The sequence below is a fragment of the Brassica oleracea genome, chromosome C6, assembly GCF_000695525.1.
Source record: "Brassica oleracea var. oleracea cultivar TO1000 chromosome C6, BOL, whole genome shotgun sequence".
NCBI lineage: Eukaryota > Viridiplantae > Streptophyta > Magnoliopsida > Brassicales > Brassicaceae > Brassica > Brassica oleracea.
Window position 1 is genome coordinate 28691380 of NC_027753.1, and position 19196 is coordinate 28710575.

Genomic DNA, 19196 nt, shown 5'->3' on the forward strand with positions numbered 1-19196 from the left:
ACGTCCAGAATTGCCCAAAGTATCAAAAGTCCTATTGTGACAAATAAAAATTTAAAGTATCTCATTTTTCCACTTTTCCTTTTAATTTATGCATTTAAATTTCCGTCTTTATATAATTATTATTCTATGAATACGGTTATCATGTCAAATTTGACAAAGCTCAAAATAAATGCCCTTGATATTACGAGAAATAATTATACGACTTGGGCAGTGGGTGCAAAGATGCACAGGAGAGAAAATGAGTTTTGAGAAATCATCGATAAGTTGAAACGATATCGGATGAGAAAAAGGAAAACCATGATATTTTACCCCACTTCAATGATGGTTTATAAGATGAAGTGTATCATGAGAAAAGATTTAGAAGATCTTTGATAGTTAAATCCTTGAAAGAAAGGATCGGAGTTGATGTAAATCCTCCGAGTAAACTGGAAAAAAAAATGAAATCATGATACTAAACCATCAAGTCGCTCCTACTAGAAAAGGACGAGGGTGTAGATGCGGTTGAAACCGCTATCATGGTCGTGGATGAGAACGAGGAAGAAGATTCCGTCCCTATGAGAATAATGAGAACTTCCACGAAAATGAAAGTGGCCGGGTGATAAAAGGCAAACAAAAAAAGGTTTGCTATAGATACAACCAGAAAGAAAATTGGGTATGTAGTTGTCATACGCCAAATATTTAGCCGATCTGTATCGAAAATCAAAAAGAAAAAGAGAAATGAAGTATATTAAACATCGTCTCTTATGAGTCCGAACCATTTTTCATAGCTTGAATACTCATCTTGATGATTCAGATTTTTGGTTGGCCTAGAAAATGAAAATAAAATATCGATGTTGTATGAGAATTATCTTCCTGAATAAGATTTTGAGATTCAGGATGGAGATAGATATACCTTGGCAGATATTGGGTCATCGTACATGACTATTAAAGGTAACAAATATCTTTCCTCTCTCAAAATAAATAAGTGTAGCATCTAGTAATATAAACATATTATTAGTTCAAGAAGAGCTTTTGTTGAAAAGACATGCATAAGAAAAAGATGGCAAAAATTATAAATGGTGGTAAACCTGAAGTTTACTGATATATAGTCATTTCCAATAATGTTATCGACATTATTGGAAAATGTTGAAAAACCAGAAATTTTTCACATATAGTATGTCAAGAAAATAAAGGAAACCATCATGGGTGATGAATCATCAAACAAGTTCACTAGATGTGATTTCTTTAAATAGACCCCAAATTAAGATCTCACTCTAAAGGATTTGAAACATAATTCATCCCAAATGGGAAAACTGAATATGTTATTGGTTATAGAGTGTGATTCAGTACGAGATTTTTGATATGGAGTGTCATCATCTCGAGAGGGAGAATTAAAGAATCCTAGGGAGTGGAACAATGAGAAATTATGTTCGCACTTGAAAAAGAACTTGATAAAGTAAATTCAAGTAAGATGATCCCCATGATCGGGTGTAATGCAGTTGTGCATGTAATAAATACATATACAATCCAAAAGGATAAAGTATATGGATAATTAGAAATGTGCTCGCAAGTTTGCTAGAAGCATATGATAAGCTGATGGAATGAGATATGTGAAATTGATTACAATGAAAAGTAGGATAGTCCATTTAAAAAATGTCTGCCAGACATTTTGATGAAATAATGAAATCTCATATTCCAGCTAAAAATGCTCCAATAAGAAAATAGTGTCCTAAAAGGACGATATATGAGTCTATGGCATGCTAGAGACGTTATAGACCACTTTGGTTCCAAAGAGTCCTCGAAAAGGAGCAAAAATATAAATAGAGGATGAATTTCTTGATGAGACCGTTGATATGGTTAATATAATGGTCAGGTACCTGGGTAAATCATTGATGATGATAAAGAGATCTCGATTAACCATATCAGTACAGATAAAAAATGGAACCAAAAAAAAAAATAGATTGTCGACAACAAAATGAAAAAGCGCTATATAAATAAGGATTATGAATCTACCTCTATGTATGAGGGTAGAGTGAATTGATTGACCATCAATTCGATATAAAGCTCGTTAGAAAAACGGCTTGTTCCGAGGTCATTGGAGAAGATTTAAAAGAGATGCAGTATATTGATATGTCTGGCAGGATACAAAAACGACTTGAGTTGCATCTTGATATTTTAGTAGTCCCTGGAGAATTGATGATGTTCTCGGGAATGTATAAAACTCTGGAAGAGTTAGAAAAAGCCATATATAAAGTATCTTGAACCAGTAACTGGTGATATATTTACGGCACAGTTTGCCGATTGTCATTTTAGTGACAGTGAATTTCCAGTGTTAGGGAGAGAAATTAGAGAAATTCCTAAAGATATTACATGGTGTACACAGTCGTTGTTACACCTTGACCCCCCCTATGAATTAAAGAGAACAGGAAATCCAGGAAATTGTACATTTGCATAATTTGGCAAACCAGTTACCAAATGGGTTCACAGATACGACATGATATACCCTTTGAAAATGTTCCATCAAGAGTTGATGTTCCTAAAGAACAAACTGATGGTAACATAATGAATGAGCCTTGGGTTCAGTTAAAGAGGGGGAGACTAGCGGGTTCTAAAGATAAAAATCTCCGGAAAAAAAATTGTTGAGCAAAGCAGAAAGGTTCGGAAAGAACCTGATATTGAAAGATGTCTGAAAGAAGACATACGTGGAAAGGTTAAAGAAGAACCTGGTATTGAAAGATGTCTGAAAGAAGACATAAGTGGAAAGGTTCCAGAAGAACCTGATACTGAAAATGTCTGAAAGAAGGGATAGATGAAAAGGTTCAAGAAAAACCAAATAAAGCTAGGGATCCAGATGACGAGAAGGGAACAAAAAAGTATGAGATTTCCATCAACTACACCCTTGATGAAAAAGTTATAAGATAAAAGATGTTGATGGAATGTTCTCCTTTTCTGTGTCCAAAGAGATTGATCATAAAAATGATGATCCCGATCCAAGGTCCATTTTGGAATGTCTTTGGACATATAGTCATAACGCCTGAGAATATAAATCTTGTTAGGTATAAGTGGGTAGTCGTGAGAAAAGTAACACGATATAAATCCTGATTAGTTGCCCAAGATTTTTCTCAGAGACCGCGAATTGATTTTGAGAAACATATTCCCCGGTAATGGATGCAGTTACATTTAGATTTTTGATGAGCCTAACGGCGTCTAAAAATCTTGAAATGCATCTCATGGACGTTGTGACTGCATATTTGTTTGGATCGTTAGATAACGATATATATATGAAACTTCCTGGGGGATTGAAAATGCTAGGGGCATTGAAAGAAAAATCCGGAAAGATTTGTTCGGTCAAGTTACAGCGATCACTTTACGGATTAAAGTAATCCGGACGCATGTGGTACAATCGTTTAAGTGAATATATCTTGAAAAAGGGATATGTGAATAATGTGATATGTCCATGTGTTTCTATAAAGAAATCGTCATCTGGCTTTGTGATCATTGATGTATATGTAGATGACTTGAACATAATTGGAACTCAAAATGAGGTTGATGATGCTCGAACTCATATGAAAGAGGAGTTCGAAATGAAAGATCTCGGAAAGACAAAGTTTTATCTTAGGCACCAGATAGAGCATCTCCGAGAGAGAGTATTTGTGCATCAATCAAACTATACAAAAAAGGTTATTGAAACGCTTTTATATGGACAAATCAACTCCTTTGAGTACTCCGACGGTACTTATATAAATAAGTACTTTGGAGATGCTAATGGTAATAAAGCATATGAGAGCTTATATATCTTGTGAGTTGTTTTTGATGAAATATACTTTTAGACACTAATGTCTTTGCAAGATACAGCTCATTTCCTATTCATGGAAATTAGAACGGCGTCGAGAATATATTTGTTCCCTCCAAGGTACAGTTGATTTAGAGATAATGTATTGTAGAAAACCCGAGTTTGGTATAGTTGGTTTTGCAGATGCATGATACTTATCAGATCCTCATAAGGCTCGACCGCAAACCGACTATGTTTTTACAATTGGTGGTACCGCGATCTCTTGGCGGTCCCAGAAACAAATATTGGTTGCGACATCTTCGAATCATGCAGAAACTATTGCGCTTCACGAAGCATGTCGAGAATGTGTGTGGTTGAGGTCAATGAGTCAACACATACAAGAATCAAGCGGAATAGTCAACGAAAAAGAGCCGACGAAAATATTTGAAGACAATTCGGCTTGTGTTGCTCAACTCAAAGAAGACTACATTAAGAGCGACAGAACAAAGCATATTCCTCCAAGATTTTTCTCGTACATAAAGGAGCTCGAGAAAAATAAAGAGGTGGACATCGAGTATGTACGGTCATGCGACAATCCGGCTGACTTGTTCACAAAAGCTCTTCCGACTGCAACATTCTGAAAACAAGTTTATTGTATCGGAATGCGGTATTTGCGTGACCTGTGACGAGAAAGCTAGTTCCACTATTTTCAGGGGGAGATTACGGCAGTGTATTTTTTTTTAAGAGCGATTACGGCAGTGTACTCTTTTTTTCTTGTCATGGTTTTTGTCCCAATGAATTTTTCCGTGACTAGGTTTTTAACGAGTTACTATGTAATGCTAGATGGATAATAAGGGGAGTGTTATGGGATAAGTTTAAGTTTGGATAATGATTATCCATTAGACATATTATATTATTAACTAAATAAATATCTGAACATTAGCCGATTTTACCTCTCTATATATATTTTTCGTTTGTGTACAAGAAAATAAATGGAAGAGTTCAGCTCTTACTCTCTTCCTCTCGTCACTTTTGATCACGTACAGTAAAGTTCAATAATAAATATTCATCTCTCGTTTTCACTTGCAAAGTCTTTATAATTATTAATACACAACAGTATATATATATTCTAGCTCTAGCTTAGTTCTGTTTACATTCTGGTTTCAAACCCCATTAAATTTGTATATATATTCTTCCATCAATAAATTTAACATTTTATCTAAAAATAAATTACTAAATTCGTTACGTTTAAACCGACGCTATTAGAGCATGATTAATCTGAGATTTTTTAGGATGAGAAACTGTTTCTTAACTTTTAACTAAAAAAAATTAAGAACCTAAAAAACAGTTTCTTAATTTCAGGTAAAAACTCAATCTAAGAACTCCACGTTAATCAAGGTCGTAGAGCGAAAGATCTAACAGAGTTTGTCTGGTAAATAATAAATTTGGAAGCGGTTAAAAATATGGCCAGCCGAGTCATCCCTAGTCACGCGGGAAAACTCGCTTGTGGCGGCGCGTGTCGCAGTAAACTTAGCTATTTAGTAGTTTAGTAATAATCAATCGGCCGCGACTCAGAGCTTCTTCTGGGTCTTCGCATCAAGTAAACTTGTCGTCGCCACGAGGCTTTCTTCTTCGTCTTCGAGAATCTCTTAAGGGTAAGCTTCCGGTCTCCAGATCTCAATTTCTCTCATTCTCCTCGAATCATCATCCCTCTCTCTCTTTAACATGCAATTTGAATTGGAATTTTATGGATCTTTCCAATTTATTATACAAATGTTCTCACCAGTTGATGGGTTTCAGCGGAATGTTGTTGTAAATCTAGGAGGTTGAATTTTCTGTTTAGGGTTTAGGTGTTGTATCTCAAATGATAGACCTTTTGATTCATGGCTACGTTAAAAATTGGGCCTTTTATTCTCAATTTGGCCTCCTTTTGGTGCTGTGATTAGAGTCTTGTTCTGTCGATGTCATGTCTGAGTAATATAGTTTTGAGAGCTAGTCAGTCATGTGATAAGTGTTCATGAGCTCTTTGTTGATAAAGTAATGAGCTTTTATTGTCTTTGTTTTCTTTATTTTACTTTCTTGTTGTGGTTAGTGAAAAATCATCCTCGCCATGATGTTGTTATTGATGCATGTGTCAATCAGACAAGAGTGCTGTGCTGAAACGGGTGTTTATATAACAAGCTTGTACTGGGTGGGCCTTGACGAGTTTACTTTACTGAACTTTGGTGAACGGCTAGCTTAGTTCTTGCTCTTCTTTAAGCTACTTTTGCAGTTCTTGTTCCATAGAAATGGAGTTTTCTGAATCAATTTGGCTTTTGTCAAGATGCAGGAGTCCTGAAAAACCAAGTGATCTTTCTTGTGAATCAAAGCCGCACACAAGAAGGATGAGCTTTGCGTGCCTTGTGTGTCACAGTGTAGAGAGCCCGTCCCACTCGTTTAGAAGCTACTCTGTATCTAGCTCAGACAACGAAGGAAGATGCTCCGTGATTGCTAGCTGCCTCACTAGAAAATCACTCATTCAAGCTGCAAGATCCAACACTTTCCCTGCATCTTCCTCAAAGGTAACACCACAGCCAAATTTCCAGGCAGGTGATCTGATGATAACACAAGGAGCTTCGCCACGGTTAGTGCGAAGCCGTGCAGGGAGAAGAGACTGGAACTTCAACGAAATCGAGGCAGGGCCTTAAAACCAAATCTGACTCTCTTCTCTTATAGACTAGTGTTAGTTTGTTCATCCTTCGGGAGATCTTAGCCGTCTATCTTCTGAGTTCTGCTCAAACGATCTTACATTCATCACTTGTCAAATTTTGTACTCTTCTCACTACTTCTTTATAGCCCAATAAATCTATAATATTATCTTTAATGTTTCCGACCGTTTAATTTGGTCCATATGAGTCTAGGCTGGACATGTTAACAACATTTGTCAAGACCATCTATTCGGATTTGTGAAAGAACTAATGTGGATGTTTCTTTCTTTAATTTTTTTTGCATTATTGTTCAAAAGTAACCAAAGATACTAAAGTTAAAGAAAGTGGATAGTTAAGTCTTACCATAATCTCCTATAATATAAAAGTTCTATCATCCTTCCTTTTTAAATGTGTAAGAGAGGTAACATACACTAAGTTCTTAAGATTACAGTATTTACAAGAAAGGAAATGTGCTACTTGATATTTGTATATTGATATAATTGATATAATGATATTTTGCATAGCAGCTAAACGAGAAACAAAACTATTGATAGTTGATAACTAGTATGTTTTCACTTTTCATCTTATCATATAATCACAAAAGCAAACTTCAACACTTACATTACACTATTTTTTGTAACAAAAGAATTTCTGGAAATATCATATGATCTGGATATATTAACAACAAATCATTTTCAAGACCATCTACTCGGATGTGCGGAAGAAATCATGTGAAAGCTCTTTCTTTTAAGAAAGTGATTCTTGTTCAAAAGTAACCTATATATTAAAGTTAAAGAAAGTCGACAGTTAAGTCTTAACAAATTCACTTACTATATAAAAATAACATCTACTTGTGAATAATTAAACGTGAATAATAAAGAAAAGAAAAAACGATTTTGTTTATTAATTTACTATATATACATCAAAGTGTGAATAATTTCACTTTCGTGAATAATTTTATGAATCTAGAAGACTTACTCATCTTCATACCTTTTACTAATATTATGATTACGTAACAATATATGCCATGTACAAATTTAGAATCCACTCTATCATCTTACCACATATAAAGCACATTTTATATTTAATTAATTGCTTTTTTTGCTCAAAATGAAGAATACGTGTTCGTGCTTACTTCATCTTTAAAATAGAAATCATTGAATTAACTACAGATCCTCGACAAAACCTAACGAAACATTGGCCTTAAGTCCCCAAAAATTTTGGAAAAAATTACATAGAAAAACCCCCAACAAATTTTTTTTAGGCTCCCAAGTTTACCAAAAAAAAAAAATTTTGCTGAAATTTTTAAAAATCGTTTATAGCCCCCTAAATCTCAGGTCGTAATAACTAGCCTCATACTTATTTTACAATATGAAGTGTATCTATATATTCATCTCATTCACAATGTAAAACTTAAAAACACTACTAAACCAGCAATTATACACACAGAAAACACTTGTGTTGTTCTTTCAATGGAGCTCATAACCCTGATGAATCCTATCTTAGCACTGCTTGTTTTGCTCTTTGTTGTTCCCAAGATGTACAACGCTCTTATCATCCTTGTGTGGCAGCCATTTGTCTTGACAAGAAGATTCAAGAAACAAGGAATCTCAGGACCAAGGTACAGATTCTTGTACGGAAACATCGACGAGATAAACAAGATGAAGATAGAATCTCACCTTTCGATTCTTGATCCAAACTCCAATGACATCTTTCCTCGTATTTTCCCTCATTACCAACAATGGATGACTCTATACGGTGCCGTTTTCACCATCTCAATCTTTCTACTCATGTGTTTTTTTTTAACTATGCGTGACACACACGTTTGTTTATATGGTATATATGTCACTAGGAGATACGTTTCTTTACTGGAACGGAACAGAGCCAATGCTATGCATCTCAGATCTTGAACTCGTCAAGCAAATCTTGTCAAACAAGTCAGGTTTCTTTGTTAAATCAAAGATAAGGCCAGAGTTCTTTAAACTTGTCGGCATGAAGGGATTTGCCTTTGTCGAAGATGTTGACTGGGTTCGCCATAGGAGAATCTTGAACCCTGCTTTCTCCATCGATAGGCTCAAGGTCATGACGAAAGTGATGGTGGAGTGCACACTGAGGGTGCTGGACAAGTGGAGTAATGTTAAAAGAGAGCAGAAAATGGAGATGAACAGAGAGTTTAGGAGATTAACGGCTGATATTATAGCAACCGCTGCGTTTGGAAGCAGTTACAACGAAGGAATCGAAGTGTTTAGGACACAAGAAGAGCTTAAGAAGTGTTTTGTTACATGTCTCACTAACTTCTACATCCCTGGAACTCGGTAAGCACAACTCTCAGTTCATGTTTTTTTTTGTTCTGTTCAGACAAGATTCTCAAGTTCTTGTTTCTTGTTGTCCAAGGTACCTTCCTACGCCTTCGAATATTCATATCTGGAAGCTTAAATAGGAAGATGAAGAACTCAGTCAAGAAGGTTGTAGATTCTAGACTAGCATCAAAACAAGATTATGGAGACGATCTTCTTGGAATCATGTTGAAATCTTGCGAGTCAGAAAGGAACGAAAGAAAGCTGAGCATTGAAGAGATCATAGATGAATGGAAGACATTTTTCTTCGGGGGATACGAAACTAACTCGAATCTATTGACATGGACCACCATGTTGCTGAGCTTGCACCAAGACTGGCAGGAGAAGCTAAGACACGAAATCTTCGAAGAGTGCGGTAAAGACAAGACGCCAGATTCAGACACTTTCTCCAAACTCAAACTGTTAATAAAATGTTTACTTGTGGTTCAAGTAAAGGTTTTCCTTGTGGTTGAAGAAACTTATTTATCTCTTGTAGATGAACATGGTGTTCTTGGAGTCGCTTCGCCTGTACGGACCAGTATCATATTTCTCCAGAGATGCAACAAAGGATCTGACGCTAGGGCACCTAAAGATCCCCAAGGGCACAACGATAGTTTTCCCTCTTATGAAGATGCACAGCGACAAGGCCGTTTGGGGATCAGACGCTGATAAGTTCAACCCGCTGCGATTTGAAAACGGCGTTTCCAGAGCCGCTAGTCACCCAAACGCTCTCCTCGCGTTCTCAATGGGACCAAGAGCTTGCATTGGCCAAAACTTTGCAATGATTGAAGCCAAGGTCGTGCTCACCATGATCCTTCAACGGTTCAGGCTTAGCCTCTCAGGCGAGTATAAACACGCGCCGGTGGATCACCTCACTCTAACTCCTCAGTGCGACTTACCCGTAATGCTTCAGCCTCTGTGAGCCTTTATGAGCCAAAGAGTTATCAAATCCTATATCGTGCTTTAAGCCGGTTTAAATAAATAGTGATGTGTGCTACTACTTAACTAAACTGCTATGTGCTAATTGATACTTTTTCAGTTGCATAATATAAGATGGATGTCTTATAGAAGATCTTTTGTTACTTTCAAAACAATTTTAATTTTATTAAAAACTGGTCAACCAATATTTATAATTGATTAATTCATCTTAAATTTATATTATTAATAGGGATTTTAACAAATTTCTCTTCATTCTCTTGTGCTCAGGGAAGGAACTTCCTAAGCATACTTTTTCGGATTATTTTTTAAAAAAAGTAAATTTACTAATTCTTGTGATTTTAGCCAAAGCATCTTACGTTATGGAACATATGGAGTATTTGCTTATCCTGTAGAGGAGAACAAAACTATCAAATATAATTGAAAAGTAGAATGTTTTACATCTTTATCAGATAAATCACATGTCTGAACCAATAGCAAGAGGTAATAAATAACACTTCTATCACTTGCCTATTCCATTTTGTTTTGGAACTCAGATGTGTCATAGACACGAGCAGTGTGATCAACAGAGACCGACACAATGAACTCGGTGTTGGCGGAAACTGAGATGGACTGGACCGCATCCTGGTGGCCATGGAAGGTGTGGACGCAGTTGCCTAATAAGCTGTCCCAAACGCTCACTGTACCATCAGCACAGCCTGTGGCTAAGTACTTTGAGGTTCCTATCCAACTCACGCATGTCACACCTTCCTGTAACAAAGAAATAGTGAAGAAGGGCTTATTGTTTACATTCCAATCTCTGTTTAGTATTCTATCTCATAAGAGAAAACTACAAGAGTGAGGATCATACCGCGTGCTCGCAGATGAACCTAGGAGTTGAGTGTTGCAGATCCCAGATTACAAGCTTCTTGTCCATCCCACCTGTTGCAGCCATAGGGATAGTTGCGGAGCTTGGTGAAAACTTCACGCATTCAACTGACTCTGTATGAGAACTCAGAGAGCTCACAACCTGTTGTTATGAAGTTAGAAGCACACAGACATACGCAGAGCATTTGATAACTGAGATGAAGCAATGAAAACAAACCTTTCCAGTGACTATATTGACAATGTGAACAGAACCGTCTTTAGAGCCACTGATAGCGAGACTGGAGTTGGAGTTAATGTCCAAGCATATCAACCCTTCCGTATGAAACGGATGACCTACATGAAAACCAAAGGTTAGCATTCTACAGCAACATGTAAAAACCAATAGAGGGAGTGAGTTTAACTTGCCTTTAACCACATGAATGCTTTCACAAGTCTTTGGGTTCCACACAATCAAACTAGCATCATCAGAGCCGGTACAGATTAGTTTACCGTCAGGAGTGAAGTCACCGCAAGTGACACTCTGATTGTGACCAGAGAACATATTAAGATAAGCCTCTTTATCAGCATTCCACATCCACATAGAACAATCTTCTGAACCAGCCAACACAATGTGTCCTCTCGGATGCCACTTCACCCACTGATTAAGAAAGAAGATAACACAGTAAGTATAATCTTCTGACTTAATTGTTATCAAGGACAAGTCTTTTTAATACCTCGATGCCACTACCAGGACCGTCTAAAACACATTTCAAAGTCCCCGAGGATGCATCAAAGATCTGAACGACACCGTCCAACGCTCCAGAGGCAAGTAACTGTCCGTCGTAGCTAAAAGCTAGAGAAGAAACAGAGTCTTTGTGAGCGGGAAGCTCAGCAGCCCAATCTCCGTTGCCGATTTTCCAGAGGAAGGCTTTGTCATCTCCGCCTCCGGTTGCTACTAGAGTGGGGTCTAGAGGGCTACATGCCAATGCATAAAGCTCACCTGTTTAAAGAAAAACGTTCTTAGCAAATGTTTGAGTGATGATAGGATGATAAAAGTGGTTTACCTTTGTGACCGGTGAAGGTGTGAACTGAGTCATCGTTTTCATCTACGAGGAAAAAAACAAGAAGGAACCATAAACTCAGAAACACAAACTAAAACACAAGAGGTGGTGATTGAGATAGTACCAAACACTTCATCATCATTGTCGTTGTCATTATCATCTTCATCATATGCGTCAGGAAGATCTGAGTTTACATAACAAGAGTCATACACACATATATAAGATTAAAAGGTCATGACTTTAACAAGAGAGAGAGAGAGAGATGAAGATGAAGAAACCTTCTCCGTCGACATCGATTTCATGGAGGACATCGGATTCACCGAGGAAAACGTCTCCCTCGTCTTCTTCTTCCATTGCTGGATTATTCATATCCCTGTTACTCATCTTCTCTGTTATCACAGAATCTTTTTACAACTAACACGACAAAGAAGCAGCAGCCAAGAAGAAGAAGACAGACGCGACGAGGCGGCGGACGGAGGGGGAGGCGTGACGTGTCACGGCGTTAGAGGAGGGAGGAGACAGATAGTACAAAACCCTTATTTTGGCCTCTTTTTTTTTCTTTATAAAAGAACAGCTACGTCGTTTCACTGATGAGATCATAAATCAAAAGAGCGCAAGGAGAATATAAATGTGAAATGACGTCATAATTTAGTGTCGAAACTGTGGTTCGTTGGACTCGTCTTTGATCACTCTTTGCTTTGTAGCAGTGTTGGGTCTGCGCGAGCTTTTGCTTCTAACACCTTTCGAAATGATTGTAAGTTGACACTGGTGCTATAGTTCAGTTTGAATCCCAATGTTTTGGATTCTCCGTCTCATATTTAGTCTTTTCTTTTTAGTTTCAATTGTTGATATCTTTTATTTCACAAGTTTGTCAGTTTGTTAGAGTTTTGGTTTATCAAAGGTTCTTTTTAGAACTTTTAAAAGTTCCAGATGATTAAAAAAAGACATGACACAACACAATCTTACAAATCTTAAGCTTATGCTTCTTTTTTTTTCCCCTTTTTATAGAACCGTAGCACAACTTACACAAAATCACATATCTTTCAATGTTAGTTTCATTAAAAACAACAAAAAAAAAAAAAACTTACGGTGAAAAATAGCTACCTACCCTTAGATAAAATATGATTTTGTTGTTTGTATGATGGGTTACCTGGGACCAGACAACTCAACAGCGTGCAAATTGTAAGTAGAATCAACGATCCAATCAGAGTGAAGATTAGGACTCAAATCAACATCTTCCCTCAATATCTCAACCTTCTGCCACTCATCCCACCTCTCCGCAAGCCCATCTCCTTCCAGCATCCTCACAACCTCCGACATCTTTGGTCTCTCCATCGGCGAACCTTGCGTGCAAAGTAACGCCACTTGTATCACCTGTTCCAGCTCCCTCTCCTCATAGTTCGTCTGAAGGTCAGGATCCACCAACATCTCTAGCTTCTTCTCCTTCAACAACCCTTTCACCTTAAACACACAAAACACAAAGTTAGCACCTTCAACAATAAATGAACTTAAAAGTACAAAACTTTTACCCAGTCAAGCAACATGACGTCATCATCGTTAGCTAGCCTAGCGAGATCGAAGGCTCTTTGTCCTGTGATGAGCTCCAGAAGCATGATGCCGTAACCGAACACGTCTGTTTTCTCCGAGGACTTTCCTGTGGAGAGATACTCTGGAGCGATGTGACCTATCGTGCCACGGACCGCTGTTGTCACGTGAGTGTCTTTGTAGTCCATCAGCTTCGCTAGCCCGAAGTCGCCAACTACAGCTTCGAAGTCCTCGTCTAGTAGAATGTTCGCTGCTTTGACGTCGCGGTGGATTATCTTAGGGTCGCAGTGGTCGTGTAAGTAAGATAAGCCACGAGCTGAGCCTAGCGCTATTCTCTTACGCGTTGGCCAATCTAGTGGAGGCTGTGACGGTGGCCTCTCTCTGAGACATGAAGCAACGCTTCCGTTGGCCATGTAAGGATAGACGAGCAACCTCTCTGTTGGCGTCATGCAGAAACCTCTTAGTCTCAAGAGGTTTCTGTGAACCGCCATGCTTATCATCTCTACTTCTGTCTGAAACTGAAGCTCCCCTCCTGGAGTTCGCTCTTCCTTTAGTCTCTTGACGGCAACGAGAGTTCCGTCTGCTAAACGGCCCTTGTAGACTTTCCCGAACCCGCCTCTTCCCAGTATGTTCTTGTTGCTGAACCCGTCGCTTGCTACTTGTAGCTCCCGCAAAGAAAATCTCTTGAGCTGTCCTAGATGAACCTCTGGATCCTCTTCGGCTGCACAAAGATTTTACAGTTAAAACTTTGTTTAAAAGAGAGCTTGTAGCTCAAAAGACAATGACATCTCTACAGTGATTCTCATAACAGTTGCTTGAATACTTTACTCTAGAGCAAACATCTGGCTAAGAAGTGTTCAAATCTAACAATAAACTCACCAGGCACGTCGAAGAAGATATCATGTGGCTTTCTTCGACGCCACCAAGCAAAGGCTATTGCAGGAGCAGCAAATAGCAAAGCAGCACCTGCAGCAACTCCACCTGCTATTGCTCCAGTTATACCATACCCACCTGTAAAATTAAACATCATTTTGTTTATTATCAAGATTGTTTATATGAGAACCAGATTGATAGAGAGGCAAAGAGACAACTTACTCGGGGTGGAAACTGGAGGAGGTGGAATAAAAGGCGGCGGAGGAGAGAACGGGGGAGATCCAGGACATGGGTGACTTGTAACAGGTCCACAGAGGTCAAAGTTATTCGCAAAACTGCATAAGGGAAATGAGAGTTTCAATTGCCAATACTACGTTCAACAAATAAAACCAGTAAAAGATAGGGAATGTAACCTGATGGGCGTGAAGAGTGAGAAGGAGCCATTGTCAGGAACCGAACCAGAGAGTTGGTTATTAGATAGATCCCTGCCGTTTTATACATCAAAACTATAAGAATTTAAACTCATACAAAACAATTAAGGCAGAGGCATAAATGAGAAAACTCACAAGACTTGAAGGGTGGTGATATTGGTCAGTGACATGGGAATAGAGCCAGTGAGAGTGTTGTTGTTAAGCCGCCTATTCTCGCATGAAAAATTTAAGCAAAGAGTCAGAAACTGTTGACTACACCAAGATTTAAACAATAATGTGACTGAGCAGGTGAAGCAAGTGTACTCACAGAAACCTAAGCTTTGAAAGTTTTCCCAATGATTCTGGAATGGGACCGGTGAAGCTGTTTAAGTAGAGATCCAAGCTCACCAAGTTCGTCAGGTTTCCGAGATTACTAGGGATAGGGCCAGTTATGTTGTTACTGTAAAGCTCCCTGCAAGAAAGTAAGAGACTAGTTAAGAAGATTATAAAAATATTCGGTTTGTTTTGATGAAAACAAAGATGCCAAAGTGTGACTTACAGGTACTGCAAGTTCTTGAGCACACCAAGCTCTGGAACTAAATGACCAGACAACTCTGCATTCCCCAAATCTCTGTAAAAAGAAATAACAATGTGAAAAAGCAAATTGAGAAGATTCAAAGTTAAAAGAGAGGGGGTTAGTAAGTAGGAAGCTTTCTTACACTCTAATGACACTGTTCTCGTTGTTGCAGGTGACGTGGAACCAAGTGCAAGGATTGACAAGGGTAGGATCCCAGCTCTGCAAGACATTGTTGGGATCAACTAAAGTCACCCTCAAAGTATGCAATGCATCACCTGTAACAACAAGCACAAAAATCTACAAGATTAGCATCAAGAGAACTAACCGAACAGGTCTCTTTGAGAGTGTTAAAAGACTAATAATCACTACGCATATAAAATCAAAAACAAAGGAAGTCTAAATCATAGACTGTTTGCATCAATCTGAAGCTGTTCATAGTTTCAAAATCCAACCACCAGGGAACAATACAAAGCCTAAAACTAATCAAAGTAGTCGCTAAAAGCCAATTTCACCAAACTTTTTGCAGCACATGAACAAGGGCTCATTCAGGCTTTCAGTTGCAAACTTGGTATAGTGATGTGAACAAGAAAAAGCAATAGTGGATTCACTGTTAAACCCCACTAACTCTAAACATACAAAGAACAACATCATTTCACAATTAGAAAAAAACAATGAACAAAACTTTCCGAGCGCACAAAAACTAATCCACAAACTATAACGATTAAAACCATTTTTCAAAATCAAAATGCAGACTTTGTGATAAGAGATTGGCTCCAACATAACCAGTGAAGAACCAGTAGCTACAACAAACCTTCAAGATTAGCAGAGGCGTAATTGGGCAGTAAGATGAGAGAAAGCAAGATAAAAGCGACATGAATCGTCTCCATTTGCGACAAAGATTTATCTCTTCAGATCTAGCATCAACCCCAAACCCTTAACTCAAAATCAAATCTCTAATCAACCCATTAGCTGAAACACTGAGCATAAACCAAAAGTCCTAAACTTTCCGGCGTTCTTGTCGTCTCCACACTCTCGCACTCTCTCTCTCTCTCTCTATCACTTCGAAACGAAAGTTTTGTTTTTTAAGATAAAAGTTACAAAGAAAAAGATTTGAGCTTTTGGAGAAATAAAACGTGAAGTAATAATAAAAAGAGCTTTTTTTGTTGTAGAAATGTTGTTAACACAAGCCTGCCAGAGAAACTATCATTAGTGTTCTTCGTCCTCTCCTTTTCAATCTATCTCCTTTTTCCCTTAAAATAGTTTTTTAATTTTTAATAAATAAATTTATCTGTTTTTATTTGAGTTTTGATCTCAACGGGCTTTATATTTATGGAGGCATGCAGTGTGAGGAAGACGAGGAATATAGCTGCCCGGAACGGTGCTGCCCGCTCTGCCCTATTTGGCTAGTCAAATAAATGTGTTCGCGAGAGATCGTTGAAAACGACGTCACTTGGATTTTGGGCAGTAGTTGAAGCTCAGCTCCTCACCCGTTGCTCCTGTCCTGGTCAAACCTCTGCGGGCCCTTTTTTCTTTTCTTTTTTTTTTTTAATTTAAAACCATTAACTTAAAAAAAACTTGAAAGCCTTGTTAATTATGAAATGAGTATTTTTTATATACATATATCTCAGCTTAAATCCAACTAATCTTTTAAGGGTACATCACTAATTAACAACTAATTCAACTCTAGATTTCTAACAGAGTCTAAGACATAACTCAGCTTTTGTTTGACAAAATACCAATAATTTTGTTTTAGGTAAAAATAAATTAGAATTGAGAAATTTAAAGCATTATCCCAAATCAATTATTACCACTTAATTAAAAAATAAATAAATACTCATATTTTTATAAACCCCTAAAGCTTATTTTTGGGATTTAAAACCTTGAATTTTGGAAAAAGATCAAACAAACCATTGCCAAAAATCAATACGGAAATTAAAAATTTGAGAGATCTGATTTTATATTAGTTTGTGAATAGAATAGCATTGTAAGAATTCATGGAAGTATAAAAACATATTTTCTAAATTTCTAGAATTTTCTGTAAATGTTAGTATCCTAATTTCACAAAACCGACAAATAATAATTTTGAATTGGAAGACCCAGATTGCATAATAAGAATAGACGTAACTTAATTTTAGAAAAAGAAATAATAAATTAAACATTTCTTATACAAAAATCATCATTTCATTTTAGGTTTTGTTAGCAAATATCGTATGTGTTTCTTTTACTTTACTTTTTATCAAAAGTTGAGGTTTTATTACCCCTTCAAAAGTTCAAATAGGTTAGAGGTTTCTAAAATGTTTTTAACAAAAGTGAGGAGTTTTATGCAGGTATAAAATGCGTAGAATCTCATACCTTCATTTTAAACCTTTTAGATTGGAAAGAGTTCTCAATTATGTGTAGAATCTCATACCTTCATTTTTACAATACTAATTGTTAATTATATTCAAAGTTGTGTTTATGTGTTGGAAAAAAAGAACAAGTACTTTAGGCAACAGTAAAATAGAGCTTATGATGACTATAACTACTTCAAAATTAAGTTTTTAATACTAGTTTTTTCATTCATAGTCAAAAATGATTGATATACAAAATGAAATACAATCATGGAATACACAAATCGTTAAATTCCAAATCTTCATAGACAAATTTTAAATAGAAGGAAATTAAAATCTCAAACACGGAAAAACTAAAAATAAAGAACTGATTCTTACTAAAATAAGCAAAAAATAAAAATAAAATAAAAAAACATGTACTTAGAACGACTTAACACTAATATGATAAAAATGAAATAGAAATTATGTTTAAGGCCATGTTGGTTTCACCAACCATATAAGTCGTCTGAACGGAGATAAGATTGTTGTTCGTTTAGATTTCAAATTACAAATCATCTTAATGGATCATCCGGAGAAGAGTCAAATTTTCGTCCAATCTACTGACGAACGAAAATACGATAATAAAGGACCAACCGAATTCTTCTGCATAACCGAAGCAAATAAAAACGTGAAACCTATACTTCATTCATGCATACATTAAATCACATGAGACAACAGAAGTTGAACCGAAAAGACGCAGCTAGGGAAGACAGTACCATCTGATTTGAACGCTCAATACTAAACTGAGGAAAACAACCCGAACCTGTCAGCACCAAAAAGAACAAACCCAACCTTATATTTAGTTTTGAATTTTATAAGCTTAGTTTTCATTTATTTAAAACAATTTTTGTTTAACCAAACAATTTTTGTAAACAATTTTGTATGGTATTTTTTAACCCTTAGGGAGCAATGATATTTAATATTTTTAGCTTCTTTTAACCCTACCATTGCCTTAATCAACAACAGGCGACACAATTCAAAAATATAAGACATGTGTTACGCATCTGCCCTAGTAGATCAGAGGGGGTTCCAAAATTTCGGGTTGTCCAAACACGTAGTATGCTATTTTGTCTTTTCAGACGTAACTTTCGCCGAGAAGAAATTGAAAGAGGCCTTTTATTTAAGTTTTGTCAACATTTTGGTGGAAAAAAACTATAGAGACGGCAAATACAAAATTTGGCCAGGTTCCACTGTGCAGGAGTATGGCATATGATCTTGAAGACTGTTTCACAATACAATTTTACATAAACTTGTCTTCTTATTGAATTTGTGTTTTACATTTAATGAACAAAATGCATAAAGTAAATATATTTGTTACCCTGTGAATATCACACATTATTCTTGTCCATGTGGTGGACTCTTTATTCTCATTATGATGAAAAGGTTTCTAGAACAAAAATTAAATTATTGTAGATCCTTCTTATTTCTTGCTTGTTGAGTGATCTCAATGCTATTTTAGAGTTGGCCTATCTAAGATAGATCTCTAGGCATTTCACGCCCGAGAGGTGTTCGATGAAATGCCTGAACAAACTCCTCAAGGCTTTTAGCTTGCTTTGCCAAAGAGTTTTGATGTCAAAGGTGCTAGGATTACTATTAGACTTGTTCTCCATGATTGCTCTAGTAATGTTCAACCAAAGAGATTTGATGCTCGAGTTATTTTAGCAAATGAGCTTCCATCTTGAGAAAGAGTTTGCTTAGTGTTGTGTATAGGCATAAGGTTGATAGATTGATTGAAAGTTGCTACCTTTAGATTGAACATTGATCACCTTATATCAATTATCCTTACCTATGAATCCATCCTTAGC

The 19196-nt window shown here is 36.9% G+C and overlaps 3 protein-coding genes and 1 pseudogene across 6 annotated transcripts; 2 read left to right on the forward strand and 2 right to left on the reverse strand.

Moving 5' to 3' along the window:
* The first annotated feature begins 5173 nt into the window (after positions 1-5173).
* Positions 5174-6618, forward strand: LOC106298644. Of its 3 annotated transcripts, XM_013734779.1 has the most exons (3): positions 5174-5406; positions 5894-5976; positions 6081-6618. In XM_013734779.1, exon 3 carries the CDS (start codon positions 6136-6138, stop codon positions 6436-6438), a length of 303 nt encoding a protein of 100 aa, XP_013590233.1. In that variant the 5' UTR covers positions 5174-5406; positions 5894-5976; positions 6081-6135; the 3' UTR covers positions 6439-6618. The 3 variants fall into 3 exon arrangements, with proteins under 3 accessions (XP_013590233.1, XP_013590232.1, XP_013590231.1); XM_013734778.1 differs by lacking the exon at positions 5894-5976 and having other exon boundaries at positions 5180-5406; positions 6075-6618; XM_013734777.1 differs by lacking the exon at positions 5894-5976 and having other exon boundaries at positions 5190-5406.
* A 1230-nt stretch (positions 6619-7848) lies between these two features.
* Positions 7849-9780, forward strand: LOC106299195 (annotated as a pseudogene).
* Positions 9781-10087: 307 nt separating this feature from the next.
* LOC106298291 (angio-associated migratory cell protein-like) lies at positions 10088-12171 on the reverse strand. The gene is made up of 8 exons (XM_013734392.1): positions 11896-12171; positions 11742-11801; positions 11621-11662; positions 11291-11556; positions 10983-11214; positions 10795-10910; positions 10561-10719; positions 10088-10460 (listed from the first exon to the last, which is right to left on the reverse strand). The coding sequence occupies exons 1-8, from the start codon at positions 11999-12001 to the stop codon at positions 10221-10223; spliced, it is 1221 nt and encodes a 406-aa protein (XP_013589846.1). The 5' UTR covers positions 12002-12171; the 3' UTR covers positions 10088-10220.
* A 417-nt stretch (positions 12172-12588) lies between these two features.
* On the reverse strand, positions 12589-16277 carry LOC106296659 (somatic embryogenesis receptor kinase 1). 2 transcript variants are annotated; one of them, XM_013732849.1, is made up of 10 exons: positions 15827-16277; positions 15165-15297; positions 15005-15076; positions 14774-14917; positions 14602-14673; positions 14449-14520; positions 14258-14370; positions 14042-14173; positions 13147-13883; positions 12589-13078 (listed from the first exon to the last, which is right to left on the reverse strand). In XM_013732849.1, exons 1-10 carry the CDS (start codon positions 15894-15896, stop codon positions 12764-12766), a joined length of 1860 nt encoding a protein of 619 aa, XP_013588303.1. In that variant the 5' UTR covers positions 15897-16277; the 3' UTR covers positions 12589-12763. The 2 variants fall into 2 exon arrangements, with proteins under 2 accessions (XP_013588303.1, XP_013588302.1); XM_013732848.1 differs by having other exon boundaries at positions 15834-16276.
* Between the last annotated feature and the right edge of the window lie 2919 nt (positions 16278-19196).